This window comes from Loxodonta africana, chromosome 4, assembly GCF_030014295.1.
Source record: "Loxodonta africana isolate mLoxAfr1 chromosome 4, mLoxAfr1.hap2, whole genome shotgun sequence".
Taxonomy (NCBI): domain Eukaryota; kingdom Metazoa; phylum Chordata; class Mammalia; order Proboscidea; family Elephantidae; genus Loxodonta; species Loxodonta africana.
In genome coordinates this window covers 91,630,380-91,652,545 of record NC_087345.1, presented here as the reverse complement: position 1 = coordinate 91,652,545, position 22,166 = coordinate 91,630,380, and the positions used below count along the sequence as shown (strand labels likewise).

Sequence of the window (22,166 nt, the reverse complement as noted above, 5' to 3'; positions counted from 1 at the left end):
TAAAGAATATTGAATATACCATGGACTGCCAAAAGAACGAAAAAATCTGTCTTGGAAGAAATGTGACCAGAATGCTCCTTGGAAGCAAGGATGGCGAGGCTATGTCCCACATGCTTTGGACATGTTGTTAGGAAGCATCGATTTCTGGAGAAGGCCATCATGCTTGGTAGAGGGCCAGCAAAACAGAAGAAGACCCTCAATGAGATGGATTGACACAGTGGCTGCAACAATCGGCTGAAACATAGCAACGATTGTGAGGACGGCACAGGACCAGGCAGTGTTTCGTTTTGTTGTACATAGGGTAACTATAAGTTGGAATCGCCTTACATAACCTAACAAAAACAACAACACAGACCAATATCCCTCACGAACATAGAAGCAAAAATTCTCAGCAAAATTCTAGCCAATAAAATTCAACAGCATATCAAAAAAATAATACATTATGACAAGTGAGATTAATATCAGGTATCCAGGGATGGTTCAACACTAGAAAATCAATCAAAGTAATCCACCACATAAATAAAAGAATCACATAACCATGTCAATTGACACAGAAAAAGGCATTTGACAAAGTCCAACATCCATTCCTGTTAAAAAAAAACTCAGCAAAATAGGAATAGAAGAGAAATTTCTCAACATAGTAAAGGGCATTTATACAAAAACAATAGCCAGCACCACTCTAAATGGAGACTGAAAGCATCCTCCCTAAGAATGGAAACCAAACAAGGATGCCATTTATCACCACTCTTATTCAACATCTTTCTGGAAGTTCTAGCTAGAGCAACAAGGCAAGAAAAAGAAATTAAGGGCATCCAGATTTGTAAGGAAGAGGTAAAATATCTCTATTCACAGATATGATCTTATACATAGAAAACCCCAAAGAATCTACATGAAATCTACTGGAACTAATAGAAGATTTCAGCAAAGCAGTAGAATACAAGATTAACACACAACAATCAGTTGGATTTCTCTTCACCAACAAAGAGAAGTTTGAAAAGGAAATCACCAAATCAATACCATTTACAATAGCCCCCCCAATCCCAAAAAACCAAACCCACTGCCGTCAAGTCAATTCCGACTCATAGTGACCCTACAAGACAGAGTAGAACTGCCCCATAGAGTTTCTAAGGAGGGCCTGGTGGATTTGAACTGCTGGCCTCTTGGTTAGCAGCCATAGCACTTAACCACTATGCCACCAGGGTTTCCACAATAGCCCCCAAGAAGATAAAATACTTAGGAATAAATCTAACCAGGAATGTAAAAGACCTACACAAAGAAAATTACAAAACACTACTACAAGAAACCAAAAGAGACCTACATAAGTGGAAAAACATACCATGCTCATGGATAGGAAGACTCAACATTGTGTAAATGTTAATTCTACCCAAAGCGATCTACAGATACAATGCAATCCTGATCCAAATTCCAACAGCATTCTTTAACAAGACGGAGAAAAAAATCACCAACTTTATATGGAAAGGGAAGAGACCCTGGATATGTAAAGCATTACTGAAGAAGAAGAACAAAGTGGGAAACCTCACACTACCTGATTTTAGAACCTATTATACAGCCATGGTAGTCAAAACAGCCTGGTACTTGTACAACAACAGACACATAGACCAGTGGAACAGAATTGAGAACCCAGATGTAAATCCATCCATCTCTGAGCAGCTGCTATTTGACGAAGTCCCTAAGTCCATTAAATGGGGAAAAGACTGTCTCCTTAACAAATGGTGCTGGCATAACTGGATGTCCTCCAGTAAAAAAAAAAAAAACGAAACAAGATCCATACCTAACAGCATACACAAAAACTAACTCAAAATAGATCAAAGACCTAAATATAAAATCTAAATCAATAAAGATTATAGAAAAAATAGGGGCACTTTTAGGGGCCCTAATACATGGCATATGGAAACCCTGGTGGCGTAGTCGTTAAGAGCTATGGCTGCTAACCAAAAGATCTGCAGTTCCAATTCACCAGGTGCTCCTTGGAAACCGTATGGGGCAGTTCTGCTCTGTCTTATAGGGTTGCTATGAGTGGAAATTGACTCAACGGCAACAGGTTTGGTTGTTGAACACATGACATAAATAGGATACAAATCATAGCTAACAATCCACAAACACCAGAAGAGAAACTAGATAACTGGGAGCTCCTAAAAAGTTAAACACTTAACGTTCATCAAAAGATTTCAACAAAAGAGTGAAAAGACAACCGACAGACTGGAAAAAATTTTTTGGCTACAACATATTTGTCAAGGGTCTAATCTCTAAAATCTATAGAATATTTCAACACCTCAATAACAAAAAGACAAACAATCCTGTTTAAAAAATGGGCAAAGGTCAGCTACCATTACTGAACATTTTGTTCAAAAATTCCACAGAAGAATCCTAATCAAAAGGGGAAAATGCAGAACAGAATTTCAAATTTTAATGGACTTCAGACTTCCTGGAGCCATGGAGGGTGGATGAAACCCTGAAACTACCACCCTGAGATAATGTTTAAACCTTAAGCCAAAAATATCTCCTGAAGTCTTCTTAAAACCATAAAAAAAAATAGTTTAGCTTAATTAGTAAAAAATGTCTGCCTTGAGTGTTATGCTTTTAAGATCTATATGGGATCAAATTGACTATAGTGACTGCAAAGATTAGATAGGAACCTTAGAGGGCAGGGAATTTATGTTAATGGGGGAGGAACAACTCAGGAGGGTGAAAATGGTTACACAACTTGAAGAATATAATCAATGTCACTAAATGGTACATGCGGAAACTGTTGAATTGGTATGTTTTGCTGTGTATATTCTCTACAACATTAAAATCAATAAAAACTATATTTAAAAAAATGGGCAAAGGATATGAACAGACACTTCACCAAAGAAGACATTCAGGCGGCTAGCAGACACATGAGGAAATGCTTATACTCATTATCCATTATCCATTTGAGAAATGCAAATCAAAACTACATTGAGATAACAGCTCACCCCAATAATACTGGCACTAATCTAAAAAACACAAAATAAAAAATACTAGAGAGGTTGTGGGGAGATTGGAACTCTGATGCACTGCTTGTGGGAATGTAAAATGGTACAGCCACTATGGAAAATGATATGGCGCTTCCTCAAAAAGCTAGAAATAGAAATGCCATACAAACCAGCAATCCCACTCCTAGGAACACACCCTAGAAAAATAAGAGCCAACACATGAATAGACATATGCACACCCAAGTCATTGCAGCAGTATTCACAACAGCAAAGAGATGGAAACAACCTATATGCCCATCAACAGATGAACAGATAAACAAACTATGGTGCATACACACAATGGGATATTATGCAATAATCAAGAACAATGATGAATCTGTGAAATATCTCACAACATGGATGAATCTGGAGGGCATTATGCTGAGAAAAATAAGTCAGTCATGAAAGGACAGATATTTTACGAGACCACTGTTATAAGAACTTAAGAAAAAGTTTACACACGGGAAAAAAACGTCCTTTGATGGTTATGAGGGTTGGGAGGGAGGGGGAGGGAAAATGACTAACTAGATAGTAGACAAGTGTCCATTTCGGTGAAGGGAAGGACAGCATACCGTATAGGGGAAGTCAGTACAACTGGACCAAAGCAAATGCATAGAAGTTTCCTAGACACATCCTAACACTTTGAGGGACTAAGTAGCGGGGACTGGGGGCCTGAGACCGTAGTTTTGGGGGACACCTAGGTCAACTGGCATGTAACACAGTTTTTAAAGAAAATGTTCTACATCCCACTTTGGTGAGTAGCATCCAGGGTCTTAAAAGCTTGCAAGTGGCCATCGAATATACATCTCTTGGTCTCATCCCATCTGGAGCAAAGGAAAATGAAGCAAATCAAAGACACAGGGAAAATATTAGCCCAAAGGACTAAAGGATTACATGAACCACAGACTCCGCCAGCCTGAGACCAGAAGAACTAGATGGTGCCTAGCTACCACCAAGGACTGCTCTGACAGGGATCATAACAGAAAATCTTGGACAGAGCAGGAGAAAAATCATTCCCCAAGCCTGCAAAGATTAGACAGACCTCTAAAACAAAAAATAACACAACTGTGTAACGTGCTTCTTAGTTCAATCAAATATATGACACCAAATGTCCAAAAGCAAGAAGAGAAGGCAGGAAAGGACACAGGGAACCCAGGGTGGAAAGAGGGACTGTGCTGTCACATTGTGCGGATTGCAACCAATGTCACAAAAACAATATGTGTATAAATTTTTGCATGAGAAATTAACTTGAACTGTAAAGTTTCACCTAAAGCTAGTCCACAGGACTAATAGCGCATATGAACCATAGCCTCATCTAGCCTAAGGCCAGAACTAGATGGTGCACGGCTACCACTACTGATAGTTCTGACTAGAAACACGGTAGAAGGTCCCAGACAGAATGGGAGAAAAATGTAGAACAAAACTCAAGTTCCTAAAAAAGGCAGATCTATTGGACCTATGGAGACTGGAGGAACCCCTGAGACTATCACCCTAAGATACCCTTTGAACTTGGAACTGAAGCTACTCCCAGAGGTCACCTTTCATCCAAACAATAGATTGGCTTATAAAATAAACAATATCACCGTGGTGGCGGGGAGAAGTGGGTGAGGCCAGTGAGGAAATGTATGTCAGAGAAGATTGGCATCCCTAGTATGCTGTTTTGCTAAAACTTTGGTTTCACTTTGTCATTCATTGAGTAAGAGCCTTCAGCAATGCTGTGCTTTAATTAGTTTCTCCACAACAAGCCACATCTTACTGTCATTCCCCATGCCTCACATTGAGGTGTGGAGGAGTGGTTTATGCCATCAAGCTCAGGCTCCTAGATCAAATCCCTGTTAAGTCTCCTAGGGGGCTGTTATGGATGGAATCGTGTCCCCAAATAATATGTGTCATAAATCCTAACTTCTATGCCTGTGGTTATAATCCCATTTGGGAATGGATTGTCTTTGTTATGTTAAAGAGAAAGGATTAGTATAGGGTGTATCTTGAGTCAATCTATTTGAGATATAAAAGAGATTAAATAGATTAAAAGAGATAAAACAGAAGCAGAAAGATGGGGGAAGAGCGATGCCAAAATCATAGGAAGATTGCCTAGGAGCAGAAGCTCAGAGACAAGGACCCTCCCTCCTCCAGAGCGTACAGGGAAAGAAACCCTTCCCCTACAGCTGGCACTCTGAATTCGGACTTCTAGCCTAAACTGTGAGAAAATAAATTTCTGTTTGTTAAAGCCACTCACTTGTGGTATTTCTATTATAGCAGCACCAGATAACTAAGTAAGGTGGTGGTGTCAGAGATAGGTGGGCATCTAGAAGAGCGGCAGGGATGAGACAGAGCCCCCCGCAGTGCTGTATCCTTCACCTGACTTCCTCTCCTGCAGTGTTGTATTGAAAAATCCTTTCCTCTGCTGTGCTCTCCCTCCCCCCCCCCCCCCACCCCGCTCCAGCTTTGTATTTGAATCCTGCTTCTGGCTTTTTTTTTTCTGCTTGGAGGTTATATGTAAACCCCATTGCGCCTGCGTAGTATGAGTAAGAATGTTGCTAACGCAACTTGTATTAACTCCCTACTTGTAAACCTTCTGTCGGCACAGGACAGGAACCATCCCCGAAGACAACTCATCAGACATGAAAGGGACTGGTCAGCGGGTGGGAGAGAGACGCTGATGAAAAGTGAGCTAATTATATCAGGTGGACACTTGAGATTGTGTTGGCAACTCTTGTCTAGAGGGGGGATGGGAGGATAGAGAGAGAGGGAAGCCGGCAAAATTGTCACGAAAGGAGAGACTGAAAGGGCTGACTCAAGAGGGGGAGAGCAAGTGGCAGTAGGGAGTGAGATGTATGTAAACTTATATGTGACAGACTGATTGGATTTGTAAACGTTCACTTGAAGCTTAATAAAAGTTAATAAAAAAAAAAAAGTAACTTGCCTGCCTGCCTTTGGTGAATAGTCTTGGCAGCAGCAGCTCCGATTGAGTCATTTTCCTTGTACAACGAAGTAAAAGTGCCTTTCCTGTTCTCCCACCTTGGTCTCTCGTTTATTGGCCAATAGGAGTCATGTTGAGCAAAAACCCCGGGTTTCCACCCAGTAACAGGGGAGCAGAGATTGTCGCTGTCGTCATACACACATGGAAGATTCCTATAGCCAAGGGTAACCATACCCATGCCTCTACAGCTCAGAAGGTTCCCTAAGGTCTCGCCTCCATTTGTCTCCATTCTCAAACCCATGCTTTGAAGATCCAGCCTTATAGTTCATCTCTGTGAATATACTGAAAACCATTGAATTGTATACACTTTTTAAAGGAGTCAATTGTATGGTATGTGAATTATATTTCAATAAAACTGTTATAAAAAATGCATATGCACACGTATTCAATCGCAGACTTGCTTGTAATTGCAAAGTATTAGAAACCACCTAAATGCCCATACTTGGGAGAGTGGTGGAATAAATTACGGCATACCCTTACAATGCAGTACTATGCAGCTATAAAAAGGAATGAGGATCTCTATGAACTGATATAAACTTGTTTCCGGGACATACATTTAAGTTTAAAAAATAAAGCACAAAAGAATATCTATCGTATGCTACCCTGTATGTAAGAAATTAAGAATAAGAGATTACATATGAAACTGCTCGTTTGTGCAAAAGAAATACAGGAATGATAAATTAGAGGCTAAAGAGACTGGTTACCTACAGGCATGTGTGTAGGAAAAGGATGGAAAGAAAGGAGGAATAGGAACTGGTCCCAGGGATGAGGAGGAAGTAACATTTCTCTGACTATATCTTTTTGCATAGCTCTGACTCTTATCACCATAGTAATGTTTTGCATACCCAATAAATAAATAAATAATTGAAACCAACCAGAATATGGGTGACCCAAAATAAAATACAAACAATGGAACCTAACTGTATACGAGTGAATAACAACCACACTAAAGGAAGCGGGGAAGAAAAGAACTAACTTCTGGAAAACAGCACCTTGATGGGACACTGTAAGGCTAAATAAAAAAGAATTACACATAAATGCTGTACAAGTCAGTAAATGCGCTTCTCACAGGGGTATGAACTAGCAATTCTGAAACTATGTGTGCACTAGAAATGAACAAATCAATATATTGTAGATAGTGAGAACTGGGTTTCTCGCTGCCGAAGAAAGAAATTACAAATAAGGAACAGCAGAAGGCTAAAATGAACTCTTCAGATTGAAATTCGAAATACCAGTATAAAATTATGTTTTTAAATATATATACAGATATATAAATATAGATACATAAAATTACATATATAATTTTATATGTATGAAATTTATACATATGATTTATATATATATAAATATATTTTTATGTAAAAAATTAAAATTCTAGCTCTTTCTGCTGAGAGGCCATAGAAGTAATGACACTTCAGTATTACTGAATTTGTTTCTAAACACCATTCTCCAGTAAAAGAAAGAAACAAGAGTTTTTGAAGAAGTGGTTGATGGCAGACCTGTAGCTGGGAATGTACAAGGTGAGCCTGGAACATCTAAAAGTAAGAACGTGCATTTATCTATCTATCTATCTTGATTGATTGAGTTTTTTAACTATTTAAACATTTTTCCTTTTATTATTTGCAGTCTTTTTTTTTAATGCTCATTTTTTCCCATAGTTGGAAACATAAATTTTACATCTTGCTTCTTCATGTGATTTTCTCTGTATTTTTGGTTTAAAACAACACAAATGTATTATATTACACTTCTGGAGGTCAGATTCTGACGTGGGTCTCACCAGACCAAAACTAAGGTCTCAGCAGGGCCGCATTCCTTCCTGGAAGCTCTTGGGGAGAAATCATTTCCATGTCTTTTCCAGCTTCTAGAAGCTGCCTGTCTTCCTTGACTTGTAGACCTCTTCCTCCATCTTTAAAGCCAGCAAAGGTAGGTTAAGTTCTTATCACATCACTCTGATGTCCTTTTCTTACATTTTTTTTCCCAGATTTTATTTATTTTTTTGTTGAGGATATACATAGCAAAACAAACACCAATTCAACAGTTTCTACATGTACAATTTAGTGACATTGATTACATTCCTTGAGTTGTGCAACCATTCTCACACTCCTTTTCTGAGTTGTTCCTCCCTCAGTAACATAAACTCACTGCCCCTGAAGTTCTTATCCAATCTTTTGAGTTGCTGTTGTCTATTTGACCCCATAGTGATAGTTCTTATGATTGATTTTTGTGTGTTGAGCCACTCTTGCATTCCTGTGATAAAATTGCACACCACTTGTCATCGTATATAATCCTTACAATATGCTGCTGAATTCAGTTTGCTAGTATTTTGTGGAAGATTTTTGCATCTATATTCCTAAGGGAAATTGGCCTGTAGTTTTCTTTTCTTGTCATGTCTTTGCCTGTCTTTGGTAGCAAGGTAATGCTGGTCTCATAGAATTTATGAGGAATGTTTCCTCCTCTTCGCTTTTTTGAAAGAGTGCTGGGAGAGTGGTCTGCCTTTACGATTGCCGTCCAGGCCTCCTAAATTGAGGCCTTGGGCTCAGGGCATTCTTTGATAGGAAGGCTGGGAATTGGATCTTTCTTTCTCCCAGCCCCTTCTCCTTGTCAGGGAAAGCTTCCTCCGCATTCTGAGCTCACAGTAACTTTCTCTGTCTCCATGATTACTTAATTGTGAAGAGTCAATTTTGTAGCCTTTGTTGTTGGTGCTGTCGAGTCTGTTCCAACTCACAGGGACCCTATGCACAGCACAACATAGAAATACTGCCAGGTCCTGCACCATCCTCACAACTGTTGTTATGCTTGAGCCCATTGCTGCCGCCACTGTGCCAGTCTATCTCATTGAGGGTCTTCCTCTTTTTCACCGAGGCTCGACTTTACCAAGCATGATTTCCTTCTTCAGGGACTGGTCCCTCCTGATAACATGTCCAAAGTATGTGAGATAAAGTCTCTCCACCCTTGTGTCTAAGGAGCATTCTGGCTGTACTTCCAAGACAGATTTGTTCATTCTTCTGGCAGTCCATGGTATATTCAGTATTGTATGCCAACACAATAATTCAAAGACAATTTTGTAGCTAGAGGGGGAGAAATATTCTTTCTGGTCGTGCTGCTTTATTCCTAAACAAAAGACAATGGTCTGGCCATGTGCACCTTCCTCTTACCCCTTTCACCTTTCCCATGAAATACAGCATGTATACCCCTCCAGTTTATACTATATAAACCCCAAACCTGAGTCCTCCTTTGTTCTATTGCCCATGGCATAAGAGGGCCATGCATTGATATGATAAAAAAATATCTCACTCTTTGACAGGAGCCTTTTAGGAGAACCTGGTTCTTGATAAACCCGCCTACTCCATTTATCATCATCCTGATTACTACAAGTAAAAAAAAAGCCTGCAATAAGACCAGTGAGTAATGTAATTATCCATTCTGATCCAAGGAGCCCTGCTACTGTTGCATCTAATTTATTTCACTTGGTACATTGCAAAGAATTTGGAAAAGATTGGTGTTAATCCTCTTTAAATGCTTGGTAGAATTCACCAGTGAAGCCATCTGGTCCTAGACTTTTCTTTATTGGAAAGTTGTTGATTTTGCATTCAATTCCCTTACTTGATATAGGTCTATAAAATTTTTCTATATCTTCTTGAGTCAGCTTTGGTAGTTTGTGTGTTTTTATGAATTTGTCCATTCATCTAGGATGTCCAATTATTTTGGCGCACAGTTATCTACAGTATTATAATCTTTTTTTATTTCCATAAAATAGGTAATAATGTCCCCACTTTCATTTATGATTTTAAAAATTTCGGTCTTCTGTCCTTTTTTAAAATCTGTTTAGCTATAGGTTTGTAAATTTTGTTGATCTTTTCAGTGAACCAACTTTAGGTTTTGTTGATTTTCTCTGTTGTTTTTCTATTTTGTTTAACTCTGCTCTGATCTTTATTATTTACTTTTGCTAGCTTTGGGTTTAGTTTGATCTTCTTTTTCTAGCTCCTTAAGGTGTGATCTTAGGTTACTGATTTGAGATCTTTCTTTTTTTAAATGTAGCCATTTACAGCTATAAATTTCCTCTTAGTATTCCTTTCACTGCATCCCATAAAATCTTTTTTTCATTCATTTAAAGGTATTTTCTGGTTTCCCTTTTGTTTTTTTCTTTGACCCATTGTTTGTTTAGGTGTATGTTGTTTGATTTCCACCTATTTTTGATTTTCTGAGTTTCCTTTTGTTATTGACTTCTAATTCTATTCCATTGTTTGAAAAATATACTTTATATGACTTCTAAAGATGAGAATTTCAATATTTAAAATGAAAAAATACACTGGATGAAATAGAAAATTGATTATATACTAAGGAAGAAAAACTTTGTAACTTAAAGACATAGCAATTGAAACTCTCCAAAATAAACATAAAGACTGAAAATAAAATGAACAGTGTACCAGAGAGTGTGGGAAAAGTCAACAGGCATAATATACATGCAATAAGAAACCAAACCAGTTCCTGTTCAGTCAATTCTGACTCATTATGACCCCATATATGTCAGATTATAACTATACTTCATAGGTTTTCAACAGCTGTGATCTTTCAGAAGGTAGTTATTCAGATATTTCTTTCGAGGTGCCTCTGGGTAGACTTGGATTGCCAACATTTCAGTTAGTAACCAAGCATATTAACCATTTACACCATCCAGGGACTCCTATACACGTAATAGGTGTTCTGAAATGTATATGTATGAGGGGAGGTAGGCATGGAAAAACTGCTTGAATAAATAACGGCCAAAAATTTTCCAGGTTTGATGAAATCTCTAAAATCACATATCCAAGAAGCTCAGCAAACCTAAGCACATACTCACAAAAAGAAAACTCCAATGTTTACAAAAAAAAAATACACATCACAATCAAATGTTATCAAAGATAGAAAGAAAATCTCAAAATACCCTGAGGAAAAATATGCATTACATACAGAGAAACAAAGGTATGGATAATAATGGGCTTTTCATTGGAAACAATGGAAACCAAAAGATAGTGGTGCTACATCTTATAGTGCTAAAAGAAAAACAAACAAAACCCTGTCAACCTAGAATTCTATACCCAGTGAAAATATCTCTCAATAATGAAGGTGAAATAAAGACATATTCAGACATACAAAAGCTGAATTTACCTCCAGTGGATCCAAAATACAGAAAATGCTTAAAGAAGTCCTTCATGCAGAAAGAAAATGCAGAACACCAGAAATGGTAACTACATAGGCAAATATAAAAGTTTCTTATTATTTAAATATTTTAAAAAGGTAATTGACTGTTTTAAGCAAAAATAATTGGAATGTATTATTGAGTTTAGAACATATATGTAGAAATATAATAAAAATATCATAAAGGCCTGGAGAGGAAAAAAGGTAGAATATGGCTGTAAAATTCATGTACTGTACATGAAATGATATAATACTACCTGAAGTAGATGGTGTCTTAGTCATCTAGGGCTGCTATAATAGAAATACCACAAGTGGGTGGCTTTAACAAAGAGAATTTTATTCTCTCACAGTCTAGTAGAGTAGAAGTCCAAACTCAGGTCATCGGCTCCAGCGGAAGGCTTTCTCTCTCTGTTGGCTCTGTGGGAAGGTCCTTGTCACCAACCTTCCCCTGGACTAGGAGCTTCTCTGTGCAGTAATCCCAGGCCCAAGGGACACGCTCTGCTCCTGGCACTGCATTCTTGATGGTATGAGGTACCCATGTCTCTCTGCTTACTTCTTTGTTTTACATCTCAAAAGAGACTGATTTAATACAAAACCTAATCTTGGAGATTGAGTCATGTCTCATTAACATAACTGCCACTAATCCCACCTCATTGATAACATGGAGGTGGGATTTACAACACATAGGAAAATCTCATCAGATCACAAAATGGTTGACAATCACACAGTATTGGCAATCATAACTTAGCCAAGTTGACACACATTTTGGGTGGACACGATTCAATCCATAACAGACGGTGATAACTTAAAGCTGTATACTGTAGACCCTAAAGCAACCACTAAAAAAGCTAAACAGAGTTATAGCTACTTAGCCAACAAATGAGATAAAATTGAATGATAAAATACTCAATCCAAAAGAAGACAGAAAAAGAATTAAAAGGGAAAAATTGCAAACAAATAGCAAGATGGTAAATTTAAACCTGTTAGGGAGTGAATTGTGTCCCACTAAAATGTGTGTCAACTTGGCTAGGCCATGAGTCCCAGTACTGTGTGGTTGGCCACCATTTTGTAATCTGATGTGATTATTCTATGCACTGCAAATCCTAACTTCTTTGATGTTAATGAGTTATGTTAATGAAGCAGGACTCACTCTACAGGATTATAGTCAATCTCTTTTGAGATATAAAAGAGTAAATTGAGTAGAGAAGACAGAGACCTCATTACCACCAACAAAGAAGAGGCAGGAACAGAATGCATCCTTTGGACCTGGGGTCCCTGTGCTGAGAAGCTCCTAGACCAGGGGGAAGATTAATGACAAGGACTTTCCCCAGAGCCAACAGAGAGAGAAAGCCTTCACCTACAACTGGCACCCTGAATTTGGACTTCTAGCCTCCTAGGCTGTGAGAGAGTAAATCCTGTTTGTTAAAGCCACCCACTTGTGTTATTTCTGTTACAGCAGCACTAGGTAACTAACCATATAAATAATCACATTAAATATGAATGGTCCAAACACTCCAATAAAAGGCAGAGATTGTCAGATTGCATTAAAAAAAAGATCCAATTATATACTTCCTATAAGAAACTCATTATAATTTAAAAACCCAAATACATTAAAAAAAAAAAAAAAGGATAGGAAAAGTAAAAGATTGTGAACACTAATCAAAAGAAAGATGGAGTAGCTATATTAAAACAAACAAATTAGATTTTGGAGCAAAGGATATTATGAGGGATAAATAGGGTCATTTCTTAATAATAAAGGGAAGAATTCACTGAGATGACATGGAAATCCTAAACATTTAGTCACCTAATAGCTGACTCAAAGTACATGAATCAAATCTGACAGAACTACAAGAAAAACTAGACAAATTCACACTTATAGGGAAATGTTTCATCACTTTTCTCTCAATAACTGATAGACTAAATTTGAACAAGTATAAAGATATAGAAGACTCAAACAACACTATCAACCAGCTTGATGTAATTAATATTTATAGCGTATTCCACTCAACAATAAAACCAACAATAGCAGATACAAATTCTTTTCACGTGCACAAAGAAATTTACCAGTATAGAGCATTTTCTAAGACATAAAACAAATTCCAAGAAATTTAAGAGGATTCAAACCACATGAAGTTCTCTGAACATAACAAAATTAAAGTAGAAAACAATAATAGAAAAAGAACTCTAATATTTGGAAACTAAATCACACTCTTCTAAATAATACACGGGAAAAAGAAAAAATCCAAAGGGAAATTAGAAAATATTTTGAAGAGAATAAAATGAAAACACAACATTTTTATTTGTGGGGGATGGGGACAGGGAGGAGAAATTTATAGAATGAAACACTACAAAAGAAAAAAGGTCTCAAACCAATGATCTCAGCTTCTACATTAAGGATCTGGAAAAAGAGCAAATTAAACTTGAAGTAATCAGTATAAATGAAATGATAAAGATCAGAGCAGAAATCAGTAAAATAGAAAACAGAAAATTAATTAGAGAAAATCAGTGAAACTTAAAGTTAATTCTTTGAGATCAACTAAATTGATAAATGTCTAACCAGATTGATCAGCAAAAAAAAAAAAAAGATGACAAATCACCAATAATCAGGAATAAAGATGTGACATTGGGATCATTATGATAAGAGGATAATAAGGGATTATTATGAACAACTTTATGCCAATAAATTCAATAAATTAAATGAAAGGGACAAATTCCTTAAAAGACACAAACTCTCAAAGCTCACTCAAGAAGAAATAAGATAATCTGAACAGACCTAGGTCTATTCCAATTAATTGAATTTGTAGTTGAAAACCTGCCCATAAATTAAAATCCAAGCCCAGATGTCTCCACTAGTGATTCTTCCCCCACTCCACCCAAACGCTGGTGATTTCTACCAAACATATAAGAAATAATACCAATTCTATACAAACTCTTATAGACAGTTAAAGAAAAGGAGACACTTCTACCTGATTTTTTGAAACCAGTAATTACGCCAATGCCAAAACCAAAGACATTACAAAAAGAAAGAAAATTACAGACCAATATCCCTCAAAAACATAGATGAAAAACTCTTTAAATTTTAGCAAATAGAATCCAGTCCTATAGATAGAGTCGCTATGAGTCAGAATCCAACAATATATAAAAAGAGTAATACATCATGAGTGAGCTGGGTTTATTCCAAAAATGTAAAATTGGCTTAACAATCACAAATCAATGTAATTGACCATATTAATACAGACTCAAAGAGAAAAATGATCCCAATAGATGCAGTAAAAGCTTTTGACAAAACCCACCACCTGTTCCTGATTAAAAATTTCAGCTAACTAAGAAAGAAGGGAGTTTAAAGGGCAGTTATAAAAAACACACATAGAAAAAAAAAAAAAAAGACCAGACTTACTGGCCTGACAGAGACTGGACAAACCCCTAAGACTATGGCCCCCAGATAACCCTGCTAACTCAGAACTGAAGCCACTCACAAAGCCCATCTTTCAGCCAAAGATCAGACATGCCCATAAAACAGTCAATAATACATGTAAGGAATGTGCATCTTAGTTCGATCAAATACACAAGACCAAATGGGGAGCCCTTGCCCAAAGCAAAGAGGAGAATGCAGAAAAGGACAGGAAAACTGCATGAAGGCACATGGAGAACCAGGAGTCGAAAGGGGGAGAAAAAACAAACAAACCCATTGCCGTTGAGTCAGTTCCAACTCATAGCAACCCTATAGTACAGAGTAGAACTGCCCCCTAGAGTTTCCAAGGAGGGCCTTTGGTTAGCAGGTGTAGCTCTTAACCACTACACCATCAGGGTTTCCAGAGTGCTAACAAAGTGTGGGGATTGCCACCAATGTCACTAAACAATCTGTATAGAAACTTCTGAATGAGAAACTAATTTGCACTGTAAATTTTCACCTAAAGTGTAATAAAATTAAATAAATAAAACTAAACAGAAAAGAAAGTAAAGGAAAACATTAAAAGGCAGAAATTAATAAAAGTAAACAAAGCAATAATATTAAATTAGCAACAAAACCAAAAGTAGATTATTGGAATAGATTAATCAGGAAAAGGAGGTAGAACAGAACCCACCGATGTTTAAAAGATAATAGATGATATGCTGAACAAATTTACATCAATGAGTATGAAAAGCTTGATGAAAATTATGATTGCAAAAAATACAACTTATCAAACTAGAAAAATTTTTCTTCAGCTTTAGAAGAAATAGAATATCTGAAAAGTCCTGTATTTTTAAAGGACTAAAATCAATAATAAGAAACCTTCCAGTAAAGGACACTATTGGCCTCCACAAAAAAAACCAAACACAGAGACCAAAGTTTATTAGTAGTTACCAAGGGTGGGAAGAAGGAGTCATTGCTTACAGGACGCTGAGTTTCTGTTAAGGGTGATAGAAAAATTGGGAAAAAGATAGTGGTGATGGTTGTACAACATGATGAACATAATTAATGTCACTGAATTACATACGTAAAAAAAGGTTAAAATGGCAAAAGTCTTGTTATATGTATTTTTGCCACAATCAAGAAAAGAAGTACAACTACTAGCATACTTAATGGTTTTCTGTTCTCACTACTTCTATTCAGCTTTATACTGGAGGTCCTGGTCCACTCAATAAATCAAGAAAAAAGTTTAAAATGACAAGAGACTTACAAGAGGAAGAAATAAAACTACCTCTCTTCACAAATGACAGGATTGTATAATGTAGAAAATCCCAAAGAATCTACAAAAAAGTTACAAGAATAACTGGGTTTCAGTATTCAAGATCGATATGCAAAAATCTCTTATATTTCTATATATTATTTGTGAACAATTGAAAATTGAAATAAGAAAATAATTATTCACAATAGCACCAAAAAATGAAATATTTAGAGATGAATATGACAAAAGATGTGCAAGACCTATAGATTGAAAACTACAAAGCATTTCTGAGAAAAATGAAAGAAGATCTATAAAAATGGAGACATGTTCTGTGTTCGGAGACCAGAAGAATCAAATTGTTAACAATTTATTTCAATTCTCCACAAATTAATCTATAAATTCAGCACAATCTCAATCAAGATACCACCAGGATTTTTTTTTTTTTTGTAATAAATTGGCAGGTTAATTCTAAAATTCATGTGGAAATGCAAAAGGAGAAGCAGTGTGGATAAGGACAGTTTTTAGGTTATGAGTGTTTAAGCATGTCACTTTAGGGAAAATGCCCAAGGAGAAGAAAAGGAAGGATGTGAGATGAGAATTTGGGTATAGCTAAAAAAGAAGAACAAAGTTGGAGAACTAAAACCACCTGATTTCAGGAATTATTATAAAGCCTCATACTGTGTTATCATATGTCATTGTTGTTAGGTGCCATTGAGTAGTTTCAGACTCAAAGCAACCCTATGTACAACAGAACTAAACACCAGTTAGTCCTGAGCCATCCTCAGAATCATTGTTGTGCTTGAGCCCATGGTTGCAGCCACAGTGTCTATCTATCTAGTTGAGGGTCTTCCTCTTTTTCACTAGCCTCCACTTTACCAAGCATTATGTCTTTCTCCAGGGACTGGTCCCCCCTGACAACATGTCCCAAGTACATGGGACGCAGTCTTGCCATTCTCGCTTCTAAAGAGCATTCTGGCTGTACTTCCAAGACAGATTTGTTCGTTCTTCCGGCTGTCCATGATGTACTCAATATTCTTCACCAACGCCATAATTTGAAGGTATTAATTCTTCTTCAGTCTTTCTTATTCATTACCCAGCTTTTGCAGCACATGAGGTGATTGAGAATACCACGGTTTCGGTCAGGCGCACCTTAGTCCTCAAAGTGACATCTTGGCTTTCGAACCCTTTAAAGTGGTCTTGTGCAGCAGATTTGCCCAATGCAACACAGAGTTTTATTTCTTGACTACTACTTCCATGGACATTGGTTGTGGGTCCAAGTAAAATGAAATCCTTGGCAACTTCAAACTTTTCATTTATCGTAATGTTGCTTATTGGTCCAGTCGTGAAGGTTATTGTTTTCTTTATGTTGAGGTGTAATCCATACTGAAGGCTGTAGTCTGTAACCTTCATCAGTAAGCACTTCAAGTCCTCTTCACTTTCAGCAAGCACGGTTGTATCATCTGCATATCACAGGTTGTTAATAACTATTCCTCCAATCCTGATACTGTGTTCTTCTCCATATAGCCCAGCTTCTTGGATTATTTGCCCAGTATACAGATTGAATAAGTATGGTGAAAAGATGCAACCCTGACACACATCTTTTCCTGATTTTAAACCACGCAGCATCTCCTTTTTCTGTTCGAATGACTGCCTATTGGTCTATGTACAAGTTCCTCAGGAGCACACTTTAGTGTTCTGGAATTCCCATTCTTTACAATGTTATCCATAATTTGTTACAATCCACACAATCAAATTGCTGTTGATGTACTGCTGCAGCCGTTTTTGAATTATCTTCAACAGAATTTCACTTGAATGTGATATTAATGATATTGTTCAATAACTTCTGCTTCCATTGGATCTTGCCCTCCCAACCCCCAGCCAACCACTAATCTGTTTTCTGCCAGTACAGATTAGTTTGCATTTTCTAGAATGCAATGTTTTTAATATAAGTGGACTCATACAATACCTACTTTCTTCTTCTGACTTCTTTCACTAAGCATTATTATTTTGAGATTTATCTACATTCTTGTATGTATGAATAGTTTATTCTTTTTTATTGCTGAGTATTTTTCCATTCCATGGGAATTTGGGTTTTTTTTTTTTTGGTTGTTACAAATAAAGCTGTCATGAACATTCATGTACAAGTCATTACATAGACATATGCTTTCGTTTCTCTTGAATGAAAGACCTAGGTTTGGAATGGCTGGGTCATATGGTAGGAAAATGTTTAATCTTTTAAACTACCAAACTGTTTTCAAAAGTGATTATACTACTTCATGTTTCCACAAGCAGGATATGAGGCTTAGAATTGCTACACACCTTCATCAACACTTGATGTGGTCAGTCTTCTTAATTTTAGCCGTTCCAAAACGTATGTAGTACTATCTTCTTATGGTTTTAATTTGCACTTCTGTACCACTGCACCACGAGGGCTCCAAGACTAATGATTTTGAGCATCTTTCATTGGGCTTTCTCGCAATTGGTTTGTCTTCTTTGGTTCTTTAAATACTTTGCCCATATTTTTCTAATTGAGTCATCTGTTTTATTATTCAGTTTTGTGTATATTTGTGTATTTTGGATACAACTCCTTTATCAGATAGGTGGTTTGCAAACATTGTCTTCCATTCTGTGACTTGTCTTTTCCTTCTATTTGTTAATAGTGTCTTTCAAAGAACAGAAGTTCTACATCCCAAGGTCATATACAAAGATTAAATCATATATATGTATATGATGTGAGAGACATCTGTCACCTTATATACAAAGATTAAATCAAAACATATTACAGACCTAGATGTAAAATCTGAAAGTATGAAACTTCTAGGAGAAAATGTTTATGACCTTGGGTTAGGCAAAGTTAGCTTGTATACTACACCAAAAACACGATCCCTCCCCCGCAAAAAAAAAAAAAAAAAAAATTGATAAATTGGGCGTAGAACTTCTGTTTTTTGAAAGACAAGATATAGAAATAAAAGAAAAATATTTGAAGCACCAAAGAAGACAATTGCAAGTAAGCCCAAGGAAAGATACTTAAAATCATTGGTCACAGAGCCCTGGTATGGAGTACAAATTAAAACCACAATGAGATACTACTAGTTGCCTTTTGGAGCTCTGGTGGCACAGTGGTTAAGAGCTTGGAGGCTAATTAAAAGGTTGACAGTTTGAATCCACCAGCTCCTTGGAAACCCTATAGAGCGGTTCTACTCTGTCTTATAGGGTCTCTCTGAGTCGGAATCAACTCAACGGCAACGGGTTTTTTTTTTTTAACATGCCTTTTGGAATGACTAAAATTAAGATGACTGACCACATCAAGTGTTGATAAAGGTGTGGACCAAATCTAAGTTTCATATGCTCTCATGGGAACATAAAATAGCATAACCACTTTCAAAACCAGCTTAGATTAAACATTTACCTACCGTTTTGGATTCAACTGTGTCCCCCAAAAATGTGTGTCAAGTTGGCTAGGCTGTGATTCCCAGTATTGTGTGGTTGTCCTCCATTTTGTGATCTGATGCAATTATCCTATGTGTTGTAGATCCTAGCCTCTATGATGTTAATAAGGCAGGACACAATCTACAGATTAGGTTGTATCTTAAGTCAATCTCTTTTGAGACATAGAAGAACGAAATGAGCAAAGAGCAGAGGGCTCTCATACCACCAACAAAGAAGACCCAGGAGTGGAGTGTGTTCTTTGGACTCGGGTTCCCTGTGCTGAGAAGCTCCTACACTAGGGGAATATCGATGGCAACGACCTTTCACCAGAGCCAACAGAGACAGTAAGCCTTCCCCTGGAGCTGATGACCTGAATTTGGACTTTTAGCCTCCTAAACTGTAAGAGAATAAATTTCTGTTTGTTAAAGCCATCCGTTTATTGTATTTCTGTTATAGCAGCACTACATAACTAAGATACCAACCATGTGACCTGGCCTTTCCGAACCTAGGTATTTTATTCAAGAGAAATGAAAGCAAATGCCCATATAATGGCTTGTACATGAATGTTCATAGCAGCTTTATTTGTAATAACAACAAAAAAATCCAAAAATAACCCAAATGCCCATGCCATGCAAAAATATTCAGCAGTAAAAAGGAATGAGCTATTCTTAACACAAGAATGTAGATAAGTCTCATAATAACAATGCTTAATGAAAGAAGCAGAGGAAGAAAGTAGATACTGTATGAGGCCACTTACATAACATTCTAAAAATGCAAACTAATTTGTGGTGACAGAAAGCAGATTGGTGCTTGGCTGGGGTTTGGAGGGAGAGGAAGGATGTGTGGGATTATAACAGGGCATGAAGAAACTTTTGTGGGTTATGGATAAGTTCATTATTTTGAGAAGATTTCACTAGTTTATATACATATATCAAAACTTGTGTACTTTTAAAATGTGCAGTTTATAGTATATCAGTTATACATCAATAAAGCTGTTAAAAACAGTTATTGTTGCTAGTTGTGGGGAGGTGGAATGGCGTAAGTCTGTGTGGAGAGTGAGAAAGTACCAATATTTAAACTTCTTAAACGTAGGAAAGAACTTCACCTTAATCAATTTATGCTAACCTTACTGGTTTTCCTGCATTCTGACTGTCTGAGAGAAGAGAATGCTGTACAGCTTCAACTATTTGGGGTCTATTTGAATGCTGGAGCCCTGGTGGCACAGAGGTTAAGAGCTCAACTGCTGACCACAGCAGTTCAAATTCACCAGCCACTCCTGTGGAAACCCTATGGGGCTGTTCTACTCTATTTTATAGGGACACTGTGAGTTGGAATTGACTCAATGGCAACAGGTTTTTTTTTTTTTTTTTAATACAGTGTTATTTGAACATTGTATTAGTTAATCACTTTGTTTAGTTTTCTTGGATTCGTAATGGCCGGAAAACCCCTCTCCAATGAAGTATTCAGGAGAAATAAAAAGAGCTAAAATTCAAAGTACTCCATGTTCTTTCTCTTAAATAGTTATTTGATAAAAGCTCAGTAGGAAATGAATAAAAACTGTTGGCTAAAATTAGGTATTGATATTAGCTATGGATTTTAATTTTTTTTTCTATTTCAATTGTATCAGTAGCACATATGATTTATTTCCAGAGTCAGGTGAAATTGTCTTTTGAAGTAACCTCAAACACAGCCAAGTAACATGAAAATAAGGCAAATTCTAATAAAAATGTAGCCAGTCATGGAAAAAAATTTTGCATACTGTAAACTTCTAATTCACTACCTACCTTTTTGGCTCGAAGGAGCTGTGCTTGGTCAATTCTAGAGATGACATGCTGCGTTGAGAATGGGATCTCAAGCGTAGGGACTACTGGGGCATCAAGGACATTTTTGGACTCTCTTGAAAGGACAGTGGAATCCTCAACTTCTTTTTCTGAATCAGATTCACTGTCTACCTCACTTAGCACTCTGACAAACATTTTGAACAGTTGGGTGATTTCCTTTTATCTCTTCTTTTTCACGGAATATAGGCAAATGCTAATAAACGTATCCACTAGGAAGCTAGAAGAGGTCTTTCCTGCTCCCAGATATTGTGGTTTACCTTTCTACTAACTGGTTGTTATCCATGGTATTCTCGTCCTGGTGATGTCATAACAGATTCATTGTGACATGATCATTGACTCAAACATTTAAAGAGTGCTTACTATATGCAGAGAACTAGGCATTCTTTGTGCTGTGATGGTAGAAGGGTGAAGGGGGGAGGGAGGGGAGGGAAGAATAGGCAACAGGAATGCTAAAAGATATAGAAGATAATAACCCCGCTTCAACAAGTTTTAAATCTAGGTGATAGAATTCAAGACCCAGTGTAGCAAACATAACTCCTGGTTCTTCTCTCTTCCTGGGATTTTGCCTAAGTATTCTTAAGCCTGTAGTGAAATAATTGTGTTACAATTTCTTCAGCTGCCCTTTAACTTCCAAGGCTTGTAGTAACTTGGAAGATACTGTTTGAAGATCATACTCTTTGCATTGCCTAGTTACTTGTTTTTTTTTCAAGGAACCTGATTGAAGAAGGCTTTGAATTTCCATAGTTGGCTCAAGAAATTGAAGTGAACACTAGAGGCTGCATTTGAACAGAAGGAGGAAGAGTACTTTGGGCAGCTCCTTTGCAGAGGAGGTGAAAGGATTAAGTAGACTGCAGCAATTAAAAGACAGGGTGGTTTTGTTGGCTATGTAGTATTATTTTTTTTTATTTAAAAAATATTTTAAAAATACATAATATAATAGCCATGTGCCCACCACCTAGAATGAACAAATATTATTTTGTCATATTTGCTTCAGATATTTTTAAATAAGACAACATATTAGAGATAGAGCTGAAGTCCCCTTTGTTCTCCAAAGACTCCTTCCTTCCCCTCT

The 22,166-nt window shown here is 37.0% G+C and overlaps 1 protein-coding gene across 1 annotated transcript in view; it reads right to left on the bottom strand.

Annotated features, from left to right (window-relative positions):
• FAM186A (family with sequence similarity 186 member A) overlaps window positions 1–21,849 on the bottom strand; it is a 78,906-nt gene extending 57,057 nt beyond the window's left edge. Inside the window, exon 1 of the mRNA XM_064285162.1 lies at window positions 21,038–21,849. Within this exon, the coding sequence (XP_064141232.1) occupies window positions 21,038–21,229 (192 nt within the window). The 5' untranslated portion in view covers window positions 21,230–21,849. The remainder of the gene's footprint in view (window positions 1–21,037) is intronic.
• Between the last annotated feature and the right edge of the window lie 317 nt (window positions 21,850–22,166).